General features: G+C 38.4%; 1 protein-coding gene across 1 annotated transcript in view; it reads right to left on the bottom strand.

The window, feature by feature from the left end:
- Positions 1-12,942, bottom strand: part of SLC9A9 (solute carrier family 9 member A9) — a 172,667-nt gene that overhangs the window by 127,450 nt on the left and 32,275 nt on the right. Inside the window, exons 5-6 of the mRNA XM_009089176.4 lie at positions 8,720-8,835; positions 615-720 (exon numbers count right to left, since the gene is read on the bottom strand). Coding sequence (XP_009087424.2) covers positions 615-720; positions 8,720-8,835 — 222 coding nt within the window. The remainder of the gene's footprint in view (positions 1-614; positions 721-8,719; positions 8,836-12,942) is intronic.

Genomic DNA, 12,942 nt, shown 5'->3' with positions numbered 1-12,942 from the left:
TGGAGTAAACTTGAGATCCTGTTAATCATGTACTTAGCATCTATGTTTTTAGGACAGCACATGCTTGTGTGATTTTGGCCCATCATTTGTGATCTGTTTGAGGATTCCTGAGAATAAAAAAGCTATATATAAATTTAAGATAATATCATCAGCTGAAGCTCTGCCAGCTTCCATAGACAGATGTAGACAAACAGATACTATGTACCACTTTGCAGTTTTAATCTTGGAAAATAATAATTGCAATAAATAAAAATAACCTGTCTTGAATTTTATAGTTGCTCTATGTCCTAGATGCTCATTTAGCATTTTTTTCCAAGGTACCTTATTTAGATGAGGAAAGAAATCATAATAAATTAAGTCCACCATTTTACAGAATATACTGCTTTCTGGGTTAAAGAACATGAACTAAAATTGCATTCTGGATATACAGTTGCCATAAACAGTATTGGAATTCTAGTGTTAACAAACCAAGAAAAATTCTAAAACTACTTCTTTGTAACAAAACCTTCAAATGGTGTAGCTGTACTTGAACAAACTATATCAGTGAGAATGGCATCAGTGAGAAAAGCTTTCATGATCTCACCAAGAAAAGCATGGAGGTGGGTGTAACTTACTGTGTCAGCACGATGGCCACAGCATCATTCAGGACACTCTCTCCAAACAGGAGTGTGTACAAATCTGTATCCACATTCAGCTCATGGAAAATAGCAAGGACTGTCACTGTATGGAAAGAAAGCAAAGTGAGTTGGTATTTTCATCTTCCTCTGGCAGTTCAAGAAATAAAGCAATGTTAGAATACAGGTTTGAGAAGCCCAGTCCTATATATTGCCTAAGTGGATAACAATGAGTTAAGAAGGATCAACTGGAAAATATAAGATCCTTTATTCATTAAGTCTATGAGTTTTGCTGCTGCAGCTCAGTTAGGAAGAAGCTTTCCCTCTCACACAGAGAATCCTACAGAAATGAAAATGTCACAGCATGTTTCACTGTGCATGAAGCACTGAAATCTTGTGGTCACAGAGGAATAAGGGTGCTGAAAAGAGCTGGGTTTGCTGTGGATTTGGTGTGTGATGAGTGGGCTCTGCCTGTTTTAGAAGGATTTAATAACACTTATCCATCTGTTACACGTGGTCACTAAGGGATGTGCAGCATGCCCACCTTGTCCTGCCCCACACACAGCAAGGATGTGGCTCATGGCAGCCAGGAAGCCTCTGACCCAGACCAGGGTATTTGACACCTGCAACCCCTTCTAAGGCTCCTTCAGCATAGCAGTAATTTCAGTTCCTTCCTTCTCCCTAAGTTATATCCTATATTTGATTTGCAGTTCACCAGTGCAATAGAAAAAATAGAGTGTGGTGAATCTAAATTGAGGTGAGCAAATGATTTGGACACACATCATCAGGAGTATTTAGACATTTGGTTCCTCTTCAGGTAATTCAATCCTGTAGATATTAACTTAGGCCTTCTCTGGTTTTCCCTCTTCCCTGTAGAGAGGGGATCACAGTCCCTCCTATGGTCTATTTTGCACTTCATAACCTCCAGCTGAAGAAGGCTCTCTGTGTTCTGTGTATGGCTTATTTGAATTATTATTATTTTTACTATTTTCTCTTTGCATGGAAAAAGCAAGCCTTTCTCATTTCAAACAGAATTTAATGTAAAGACCCCCAATTACTTGTCTGGTTATAAATTGCATGGTAACTCTCTGCTTCACTGGTGCTCATTCTAGTACATAACTGTGCAATTGACTCAGTCCTTATAGCCCAGGAATCCTAAAGATTAGGAGTGCCTCTGGGATGCCATGTTCACATCTGACATTTTAGAAATAAAAATAATATACTTTTACATTCACATGACTGCTGATAATTTGTACAAGAGCATGACCAGCTTTGTATTAATGACATTTCTTGGAACTTTGAAAGCATTGCTGCTAAGGTTTTCTAAATGGCACTTAGATATCTATGTAATCTCAAAATCAGTTTATAAACCCAAAATAGATTCTCAGTTCTCCTGTGAGATTTTATGTTGAAGTGATCCCTGTTGATGTGTTATCTCTAAAGAATTTTGGAAGTGTTATTCTACAGAAGACAATTTAGGAGATGTGTGTAGCTGAACATTTGCTGATATAGCTATATTTAAATTAGCTAGTTATATTTAACCATCCTGGTAACCTCACCCATCCACTCCCACTGCAGTTATAATTTAAACTAGGAAAAGAGTTCTTTCCCCAGAATAGCTCAAAGGTGTAGGCAGAAGCTTTATTGACAAAAGATATTTTCTTGGTTCACCAACATCTATATTCAGGTTTTTGCCTGATTAGCAATGCTGACTTAATGTGCTAAATGTGGACTCAGTTTAGTCTCCTGCTCTCTAATGTCACTGGCATAAAAACAAACTTGTTTTCTAAAACTATTTGCCACTTTCAGCTTCTGCTTGTTAGCTAATTAGTTTGGGCTCTTGTTAATAGTCCCTGTGATAATGACAGAAGGAAAAGAAAACAGTAATCAAAGTCAGTGTTCTGCTGGGGTGTGTGTGGAGCAGGCCAAGCCAATTAGACAGATGTCTACACATTCCTCTCCTTCCTCCTGCCTCCTAAATAAACAACTTTCTCTTCTTGCTTGCACTCCCAACTCTACCCCAAAAGTGTTGCTTTAATATTTTCAAATGAAAGCAAAATAATAAAGCAAGCAACAGAGTAATGCATCAATTGCAGCTTCTGGGAGAAACTCCCCAGTTCACCCAGTTCCCAGAAAGCATCTTCCCTTTCAGATGTTTCCCCATTTCCAGGGGAGGTATTGGATCTTCTTTGCATTTCCCTGACTGAAGGGTCCTGCTCTCTGCTCTGTCCCTCTGCTTGTCTGGCCCAAGGCAGAGCAAACTTCAGCCCCACCTCTGCTGACTTCAGCCCCACCTCTGATATTTATCTGGTTTGTTTTCAAAGAACTGAAATTATGCTGGTTCCATGAAACTCAAGGGAGCCTAACTTGCTCTTCAGTATTCATGCTGAATTTATAAATGCAATTATTCCTGAATCATGTCTAACCCAAATCTCCCCTCCTGCTTTTCAAGTCTGCAATTTCCATTCCTAGCCTAATGAGAGACAAAAATTTGTCATATTTATTCTGATTTTCTTTCAGCAGAATTTGTCTATTCAAAGACTCATTTCAGACATCTCCTCCCTAAAATGACTCACTTCATTCAATCTCCTCCTTTAGTAATGTTTTCTTGCCCTCTAATCAGCTCATATCTTTCCTGAAATACCTAAAACCACATCCCAGTAATGTAGTTGACACTTGCTGTCAAGAAATAGAATGAGAAAATGCTGTAGAACATGTTAATAAATCCTGTTTTCCTTTTTTCCCCCTGTGTATTGGTACTCATGACTCATTTTCATAGGTTGTAAACTTGAAATCGTTTTCAGAAGTGAATGCTCACTTCTTAACTGCTGTCTATGAAGATGCTTTTTTTCAAGTGTAGCATTTCTCCTTGTCTATTTTAAATCATTACAGGAATCATACTGAATTCGAACCATGCCTCTCAAAGTGTTTGCAATCTCCTTTCAGCAGAGTATTGTACCATAAAGAAACACCCTCTGTTGCATTAGCCAACTCATTAATGAAAACTATAAATAGTGTCTGCACAAGAGCAGAGATCTGCAGGATCTTTAGCACATCCATCCTTTTAAGAGCTCCAGGAAACATTTTCTCCTTGTTTTGACCACCACCGTCTGGGAACTTCCCCATGACCACATTTGCCTTCATTAATTATGAGAATCTCTGGGCATAGGTGAGAATGGCCACATCAAAGGGGATGTGCTGCTCTGCTATGGAAGAAAGGTAATTTAAGTTACCTCTGGACAAAATAATGCTCTAGGAATAGTCATCATGTCACATCAAGTCACATCATGTTTTGTCAAACAGGTGACTTTAAAACTCAAGGAAATAATTTAAAAATAATCCTATGCCACAGTAACATGTCCAGTCTGTGAGAACTTTGATATCTAAGTCAAGTTTGTAGGTGTTGCACTGCAGTCAGCTGGGCCCCTGGCTTTCTGAAGGCACTGCTGAGCAACAGCGAGCAGGGCTTGGTTTTTGTGTGGTAACTACTTAAAGACTCATATAATTAATTAGATACCACATGTATTACCAAAATACTAAACTACTTTTCTTTAAAGTACTCAGCATCTCTTGTTTCAGTGTAAGCAAATGAGGACAGAAAAAGAGGTGGGTAAAGGACTGGCTGCAAGGACAGGTCACTGGGGGAGCAGTGACACCTTTTGTGGCAGTAGAAAACTGACACCAACAGAAATAACACGTGCCAGAGCTGCTGACTCAGAAAGGGTTGTGAACTTCAGTTAAAAATTCAGCGATGGGAAGCAGGAAATAGTGAGGCATCGAAGATTTTCACAGATTTTATTTATGCCAACAAAAGTCTGATTCACTTCTTCCCTGACTTCATGGGCTGAGGTAACATTTGTCACATGCTAAGCCCAACATGATTTCACTTGTACCCCAGTCATAAGAAGTGTTTGTGAAGCTGCTTTGTGAAAGGTTCCTTTGGACAAATGTAGAAACAGATTGGCTTGTTACAGATGCCTGTAAAAAGCATATATAACTGAAATATCACCAAACTACAACCATCCCTATGCTAACTGTATCCAGTGCTACTTTGCTGTTACTTTTAAAAGAATAAGGAAACAAAAAATAAATCACACCGTTATATAAAGTACTGGTATTACTGTACCTCAGTCTTCTGACTAGAGCTATTAATATCTTTCATAGCTCATGGGCCTAAATTCTTTTAGGAGTGTAGTATCAAATGAGAAGAAAATAAGATTAAAGAAATCTAACTTTTATTTCCTATTGACTTCGTCTAAAAATAAAGATTCCAATTTGAATTATAGACTCCTATCCCTATTAATAAGTCACAGCACTCACAGATTGGTTCAGTGGTGAATAAGAAGACATATATTTTAATTTAAAACTCATTTATAAGCTGTCTTACATAAAGAGTGTTTGAAATGCATTACTTTGTTGTATTTATACATTATGCTGCTTAATGCAAAATCCTTCGATTTTATGAGAAACAGAAACTGCTCTTTCTGATAAATATCCAATTTCATCAATAACAAGAGCAGTGCAAGCCACATCTCCAGTTCAGCTGTAACCATAGTAACTTCAAAAAGGGAAGAGCCTTGTGATTGTCAATGTGACCAAAGGTAAGGGAGTTCATATGGCTCAGAAATAGCTGTGCTTCAGGAAAACCTGTGAGGGTAAATCAGGTTTCTAATCTTGAAACGTCAAAAATTGGAAAAGAAAACAAAAGGAAAGGCTAAAGGTATGTGGAAAGTCTTTGGATGGGAAGGATGTTGCCCAGAAAGTGTTGCCAGCAGCAGCCCTGGAGGCTGTCAGAGTTGTGCTGTGGGTGTATTTTGGTGGCTGGGGCAGAGGTCCCATCCTTACACCCCAGGATGTGCCAGGTCTGTGCTGTTCACGATTCCTTTAGAGCCACTGGCAGCCACAGGGACAGCAGGGCCACCAAGCCCTGTGGGCAGTGTCCCTGGGCAGGTCTGTGATGGGCAGGCATCCAGGGCTGGGTCTCCACAGCAGCTCCTTCCCTGCTCCCTGTGCTGCTCCCGAGTGAGCGCCTGTGAGAGCACAGAACACAGCCAGGAGCTGCCCTGCCACCTCTGAGGGCAGCCCAAAAACACTCCCAGAGTCAGGGCACACCACAAACCCAATCCCAGGGCTAACACAAGGAAAGCCTTTCCACAGTGAAACAGGGAAATCTGTGCTGTTTTATGCAGATGAACAATAAGACATGATTTCCTTGACAATGTGATGAATCATGCCTATTGATCAGAATACAGAAAAATGTAAATACTGCTGTCATGTTTTAAATCAAGAATAATGAAGGGATAATTTAGGAATTTATAAATTCTATTTCTTAAAATTTAACCTCTCACCTGAAGTCTTAAAATGAGAAACTTTCTCTACTGAAAGTGATAAATTACTGGAAGGAGATGTTCTCTGTAAGATGAATTATTTGGTCGAGAGTGACCTTGTTTTGTCCCTGAAGTTTCTAACTGTCCTTTCTAGAGACATGAAAGTTTTTTGAGGCATCACAAAGTATTGTTGATATTTAAGGATCACAGTCTGTAATGGAAAACACAGTTCCAAGTATATCCAGTCCTAAATTAATTCCTTAATCTTAGTTCAAGTGCTAGTTTGCTATGTAAGAGAACACACAGCACATAAGAGCAATTCTCCTGAATTATTTTTATGCCAAAATATCTGGATTAAAAATCTTCAGATAAACTTCAGAACTAAGACCTGCAGAGTGCTGTGACATTATTTCCTTCTTCTTAACAATAGTAGAAAATTTTGGCAGAAAAACCTGGCATATGTTTGTTCACTACCTTGAGATTAAAAATCTTTCTTTAACATGTAAACACCTACCAGTCATCTTTACTATCACAAATAAGGAACTCAATCAAACCAACTTCTGTCAAGTCAACAAGTCAGTTTTTAGCATCTTTTGAGACTTAATTGTTTTCCATAGCCAAGGGAAATTAAATCTCTTTTTGAAATGAGTTCATAATCCTACACAGTGAAGATTAAAATGAAAAATCGTGTAGCAAATCTGACAGGAATTTACTGGTTCATCTCAAGGCCAATTTATTGTTGATAACACTAACAACATTGTACTGAAGTTTTCTTTAAAAAACCCAAAATAAGCCCTAGTTATCACAGATAAAATCTTTATACTGATTATTTTATGCCCTGATACGTATCAGTCCTCCAGAGAACCATATTTGAACTGATTTTGGAAGGCCAGTGAGCTCTTTACACACTTGAGATTATAATTCACTAGCAAATCCTAAAACACAATGAAATATTTTTAGTGGTGTCAACCATTTAATTAATGAAAAACTTAATTCAAAATTCTCTTAAGTCTTTGAGGGGTTGAAATTTATGGATAAGATTAGTGAACTCATGAAGCAACTTAGAATATTGTGAATTGATAGCAGAGGGAGCAAGACTGAACATTAAAAAACTCTTGGATGTGCACAGACTATATAAGCAGAGAAGTAATTAGAAACAATATTAATCAATGACAGTTTGTCACACTAAAAATAGTTCTCTCAACTGCAGCTTTAGTTTTTTAAGCCTGTTTAAAACTCTGGGAAAAGTAATCCTTGTAACTTATTCCTTTCAGTGCAAGAGGAGCTTCTGTTTTGTTGATTTTTTTTTCCTCTTGATTGTTGTAGATTAATCAGTGGTGATTTAATACTCTTATAATCAAAATCAGTGCATTTGTCTTATACATTACTCATCACAAGTCAAAATTTGTGAAACTAAATAGTCTTGGACTGGGAAATGGGAAAAGAAACTAAGCCAGCTGCAAAACCCTATTCATAGCACTATCAAGAAATATACTTGGAAATTGTAAGGATGCTTCTATTCCATAAGCAGTTCATTTTCCTAGGTTTTCCTTGTGCTTCCAACTTCTGTGTTTTTCTCTTGCTCTGAGGATAGGCTTCAATCATGTGCTGAATCTTATTAATATGGCTGGGTGATTGAAGAAGTGGCAGCATATTGGGTGTGTGGATTAATTTGAGAACAACAATTTCATGCAGCTTTTCCAGTAACCTTGCAACAACTGGTTTTGTGGAAACAAATTGTTTTATACTGTACTTTTAAGCTGTCAGAATGATAAATCGCAAGCCCAAAATATTTTGTTAAATATTGAGACTTCATTTAAAGGCTGGAAAAAATGTGTAGAGCAATATTGCTTTTTCTCATTTCTTTCAAAAGCCAGGCATTTGAGACCTTTATTGCTAAGTCTCTTAGAGAAGCTTCTCAAGGGTACTTTTTTAACACTAATGCAGAATTTCACATACACCACAAAATGTTTTCTGCTCTGTCTCCTGTATCTGCTCAGCTGAAAATTTTGCAAAAATCCATTGCACCCTTGCAGATTTTGTATTTTGTCTTAGCAGATAATCTCTAAAAAATCTGTTCAGTTTCTCCTTTACTGTGTTCCCACAGCTGCAAACAGCAATACTTTTAATATCTGAGTACTCTTATTGACACTTTCAACATAGCAAAACCTGGACAAATCCATGGAATCTAGGCTAGCTTTGAGATTAGACTGTTTTAATTAGAAGGTAGAAGACCTCCAGCCATCCCTCCAAATCGAAATGATTCTGTAATTCTTTGATTCCAAATTGACTGAGCCTGCTTCCCAGACTTTGCTATTTACTGTAACTCTGGGCTTTAAATCTCACATCTGCAAATTCAAGTCAATTTTTTGGTATCTGGTTTTTTGGAGTTGTATTTATCGTGAGCACTTCATTGGTATCACATAAACAGTATTTATATGGCCAAACTGGAACCCTCCATTCCCCATATCTTTCAAGGGGGTTAGGTCACACATGGAAGTGAGGTTGTGATTATTATCTGGGAGGCACCAGCAGCTCTCATATCAGCAAGCAACAGGTGGTGCCCTGAAGATCAGAGAGCATTTTCCCAATCTTTTCAGTAACCTTAATTATAAAGTTTGTGATCTCAACCTAGGAAAACCAGCTACCAAAAAGCCACAAGGGATCTCAGGGGCTGACTTGGACTTTGATTGACTTATGATTATCAGAATATCTATGGCATATAAGTTCTTATTTACTCTTCTGACTTTAAAAAAGTAATTTATTTGAAATGGTTACCTGGATCTGTGGCAGACATCAGTGATCCAAAAAATAAACAGTCAGTGAAGTGGAATTCCCATTGCTTTAACTGGCCAATGTGTTCCATGGCTTTCACAAAGCCATACATTATCAACCTGTCAGGGCAAGGATAAGACTGGTATTCAGACAGAGTAGGTAATACTTGTGTTTAATATACAGTATTAAATAGGCTCTTATTCTCTTCAGCTTCTTTTCCATGAATGTATCACATGAATACTGAACATAAACCGGTATCATACAAAAATTCTATTTCCTGTTCAACTGTCAAATATTGTATTGAAATGTCAGAGACAATTCCAAATCAAGGGTTTTCTGGGTAATTTTCATCTGCTGTTAGCAGAGAACAATGGTTTGGGCTGTTTATTTTTCAAAAGGAAAGATAAGGTAAGCTTAAGAAGACATTATTAAGACAAATTTGTCTAATGTAGAACATTTAAACAAAGGCTGTTCTACTATCAGCTCTGTAGCTTGCTCTGTATTTCTAAATGAATTGTGATATTCTGTCAACTTTTAAATGTTAGCAGCACTCAAAGTTCCACACAAGGTCTCTAAGTGGGCATATTTAACAATTCACAGTGACAGTGAGCCACCAAAAGTCACATTTCAAAATGCACTGCTACAGCCTCACTAGTTTCACAGGAAATGTTATCTCTGGTTTATGTAACTCGACAGTGCTCTCTGAGATGTGCATTCCAATTAGAATCTTGAAATAACTTGGAAAAAAGAGATTCACTTGTTGTTAGAACCTGTTGCAGATTTTTACAATATTATTCCTGTTCAGTATAGTTAATAATAAACCCTATTGCATTCAATGCCTGTTCTATAAACACAGAAATTGACAACTGTGCTCTTCTAACTTCAGGCTCTAAACCAGTCACTGAAACAAATTCCATGCTCATGCTGAGCTGGGTTGTGCCCTCAGCTTTCCTCCTGAGGAGCTCCTGAAGTCACAGGAACACCAACCCGAGGGACAGATGAAGTGCAATTAACAAACAGCCTGAGAGTTAATTACAAATCGCTTTCAGACACTTCACCAAGCTCCAGAGAAGCAGAGAGGTCACCACAGCCTTCCCCAGTGGCCCTGAGTATTTGTGTAGGTATTTACAGAAGTTCTCTAGCAAACAGCTCACCAGCAATCACCCTACAGCACTGTCTGCAGCTCTGGGTCTCCCTGATTGATGAGCTCACTTTCTCTCCCTTCCCAAAAAATAACGACTCAAGACCTTGCAGTGAACTTTGTCTCCTTATCCCCAGAAAAATTGTCAGCTCTAAGGAATGAGTTCTTCAAAACCTGACTGTGGTGCTGCTCTCCCAGTTTTCAATTGTATCCAAAGTCACAGTAATGGAAGTGAGCACAGCCAGGTCTTTTAGAAATAATTGTCTAAACCTACTTGTAGGTTTGACCAGAAACACTCTTCTCCCTCATTTAAAAATATTTTAAAATAGTAAATAAAAATAAGTTCTAACTATTTGGCAAATTTAGTACTGATAATTCTACATATTGAAAAGATGGATCCCAGTGGATACCTGAGCTCCCAATGGCAGTGATATTGCACATCATCCAGTAGAACCCAACACAGCTGTTCTTGCTGGAAACCCAAGAAGGAAAGCACCCCCCAAAGACAGCAGGACATGAATCCCAAGGAAATGTTCTGCTGTGATGCCACTACTGCTATTATAAAGTAGAATTGGGGAAAAAAAGTCTTGGTTTTTAGAGCTGCTGTCATTTAATTTGATACATTTTGTATATTTTTAGCAAGTTTACACCAAATTTCAGTAAATCAGATTGCTTTAATAATCAAGCATCCATTTAATCTGTGTTAAAAAAATTGTGAAGTGTCTATTAGTAAGCTGTAAATAAATCAAAGCATCAGTGACTCTGAATTTCCTGTGGGATGTTCCTGTCCCATGGGAACATGTTCCCACCCAGTGCTCACTGCTGACACAGAGCAAGCTATTGACACCAATGGAGTTAACATAGGAAGCTCTGAATCTGTTGAGTAGGATTGCACTTCTGTTTCCAATTCCTGTCTCTGAAATCATCTTTTTTACTGATAGAGAATGCTAAATTTTATTTTTCATTGTTTTAGAATTTCAGAACTGAGATCTTCAGGGCAGTGTAAAAGAAACAGAACTTGAGTGGCAAATCAGTGTAACTCTGACTTGCAATGTGGCTTTGAAAATCTTAATTTTAAAATAATAGTGCAAAATAATTTTATTTTATACACTTTTTGAAAACATTTTTAAAAATCTATATTGCAAATACCTTCGTAAAATCCTTGCCTCTTAAAATGTGGGATCTTTGTATCTGTGTTTTAAATGATCCTTATCTGATAATTTTGTAGAGTAAGAGCTACTTTTGTATAAGCCTGGATTTTGCATTTATACTGTGAACTGTGCATCATTTGGAGCACTGTATTTACCACAGGAGATAGTGTCCCTTCATTCTCCCCAGATGAAGCAGTGGGTAGGATTCTGTGGGACAAAAAGAATGAGGCACAGAGCTGGGCAAAGACTTAGGAGAGGAGACTTCTGTTGAAAATCTGAGTCCTCAGAACTGCTGCAGTTTGATGCACAAAGCCTCTTAACTCCCAGGAGGTTTTTGGGGGGTTTGTCCAGCACTGTGTGTGTCCAGCATGTCCTGCTTGCCTAGAGATCCTCTGGGATTCCCAAACTGATGAATGGCCTGTCTGCCAGTGAGAACTGCAGGGACACCCTGACTCTCACAAAGCCCAGAGCTGCAGGAAAAACAGGTGGCTCCACTGTGCAGTCCCTTTCATTCTCCTCTGATAGAGCAGGACATGTGAGCCTCAGAGCCAAACCTTGCTTCACCCCATTGTCCTTTATTTTCCTACACTGAGATGCCAAGCAGGGTCCCAGCTCCTACAAGCTGCTCCACCTTGCTCACAATGAGCCATTATTCATGAAATCAGGCAGCTGGAATGTGCATGGATGTGACAGTGTGATGTGGTACCAGGTGCCATGGGTCCTCTCCTGGGTGATGGAAGTCTGACCTTAAACCTATACTTTGAATTCAAATTCTTTCCCCTCTGCCCCTCTAGCTTTGTGCAAGTGTCTTGAATTCTCCTAGATGACAAACTATGCCAAACAATGCAAATTTTTTTTTTGCATTTAGGTATGTATGTCTGTTCTAGAAGCTACAGAGACAGTACAGAGCAGGGAGTTAATTTGGAATTGTCCTACCTCCTTTTCACTTCTTTTTGTCATGGATAAACCTTCAAATTCAGCAGTGTATTTTTGTGAGCAGAAAGTAGATTATCAGAAACATTATACTTAAGAAACAAATTGCAGCTAAATTGATCAGTAATTAAAAGTTGCTGAAAACTTTTCAGTGGGACTTAGTGACGGTTTGGTTCTTCAGAAAATGTTTGTGAATAACTGATTTGTCACAGACTTGGAACTGTCATAAAGTAAGAAAACAGAAGAATAAAATGCAGATTAGCTTTGCTGCAGGGGCTCTGACATTTTCTCCACCCAAACATATTTTTAAAGTCTGGGGAGGAGCCCCTCAAGTTAGAGCAAGTATTTTACCACTTCAGCAGGAAAAGAGAAAAACAGGAATGTAATGTAATGAAACACATGAGAATTCAGAACTCTCCAGATTACACAAGTCTGGCACTTAGAAAGTGCCTCATCACTAAAAAATGCTCCATAGAATGCTGTCATTACACAGTAGAGGAGACATCATATAAATATTTGACTTGCTAAAGTAAGAATTTTCTGGGAAACTGAACTTTAACTACCACAATTTCCAGTATGAACCAGCAAGTGAACCACACAAACCACACAAAATCTCAGCCCAACAACACAAAAACCCCCTTTAAACTGACAAAACTAACAAAAATAGAAGTCAATAACAGACACTGAAGAACTAGGACAAAAGCTCTTCAAGGCTTTAATTATTCTGAGCATTAGGTTGTCCTTAGATTTTTGAAGCCAGACTGAATTTTGAAGCTTGTTAGTGTAAAAAAGTGAGGGTGCAGAATCTCCATTTGTGCAAGGTCCATTTTTTTTTTTTACCAGCACAGCTCTGCTATGCACTGAGGAAAGGAGTTTGGAAAGCACTCTGGCTGTCTGAGTACTGGTGGAAGGTTCCAGTGAGTTTGTTTGTAAAGCTGCTCTCCAGGAAGGCTTCTCTGGGACTGGGACATCCCTGGACTAGCTGCAGTTTACATGTAGAG

Source organism: Serinus canaria, chromosome 9 (assembly GCF_022539315.1).
Source record: "Serinus canaria isolate serCan28SL12 chromosome 9, serCan2020, whole genome shotgun sequence".
Classification (NCBI taxonomy): Eukaryota; Metazoa; Chordata; class Aves; order Passeriformes; family Fringillidae; genus Serinus; species Serinus canaria.
Note: the sequence above shows the minus strand (reverse complement) of the source record. Positions and strands in the feature narration are given on the sequence as shown.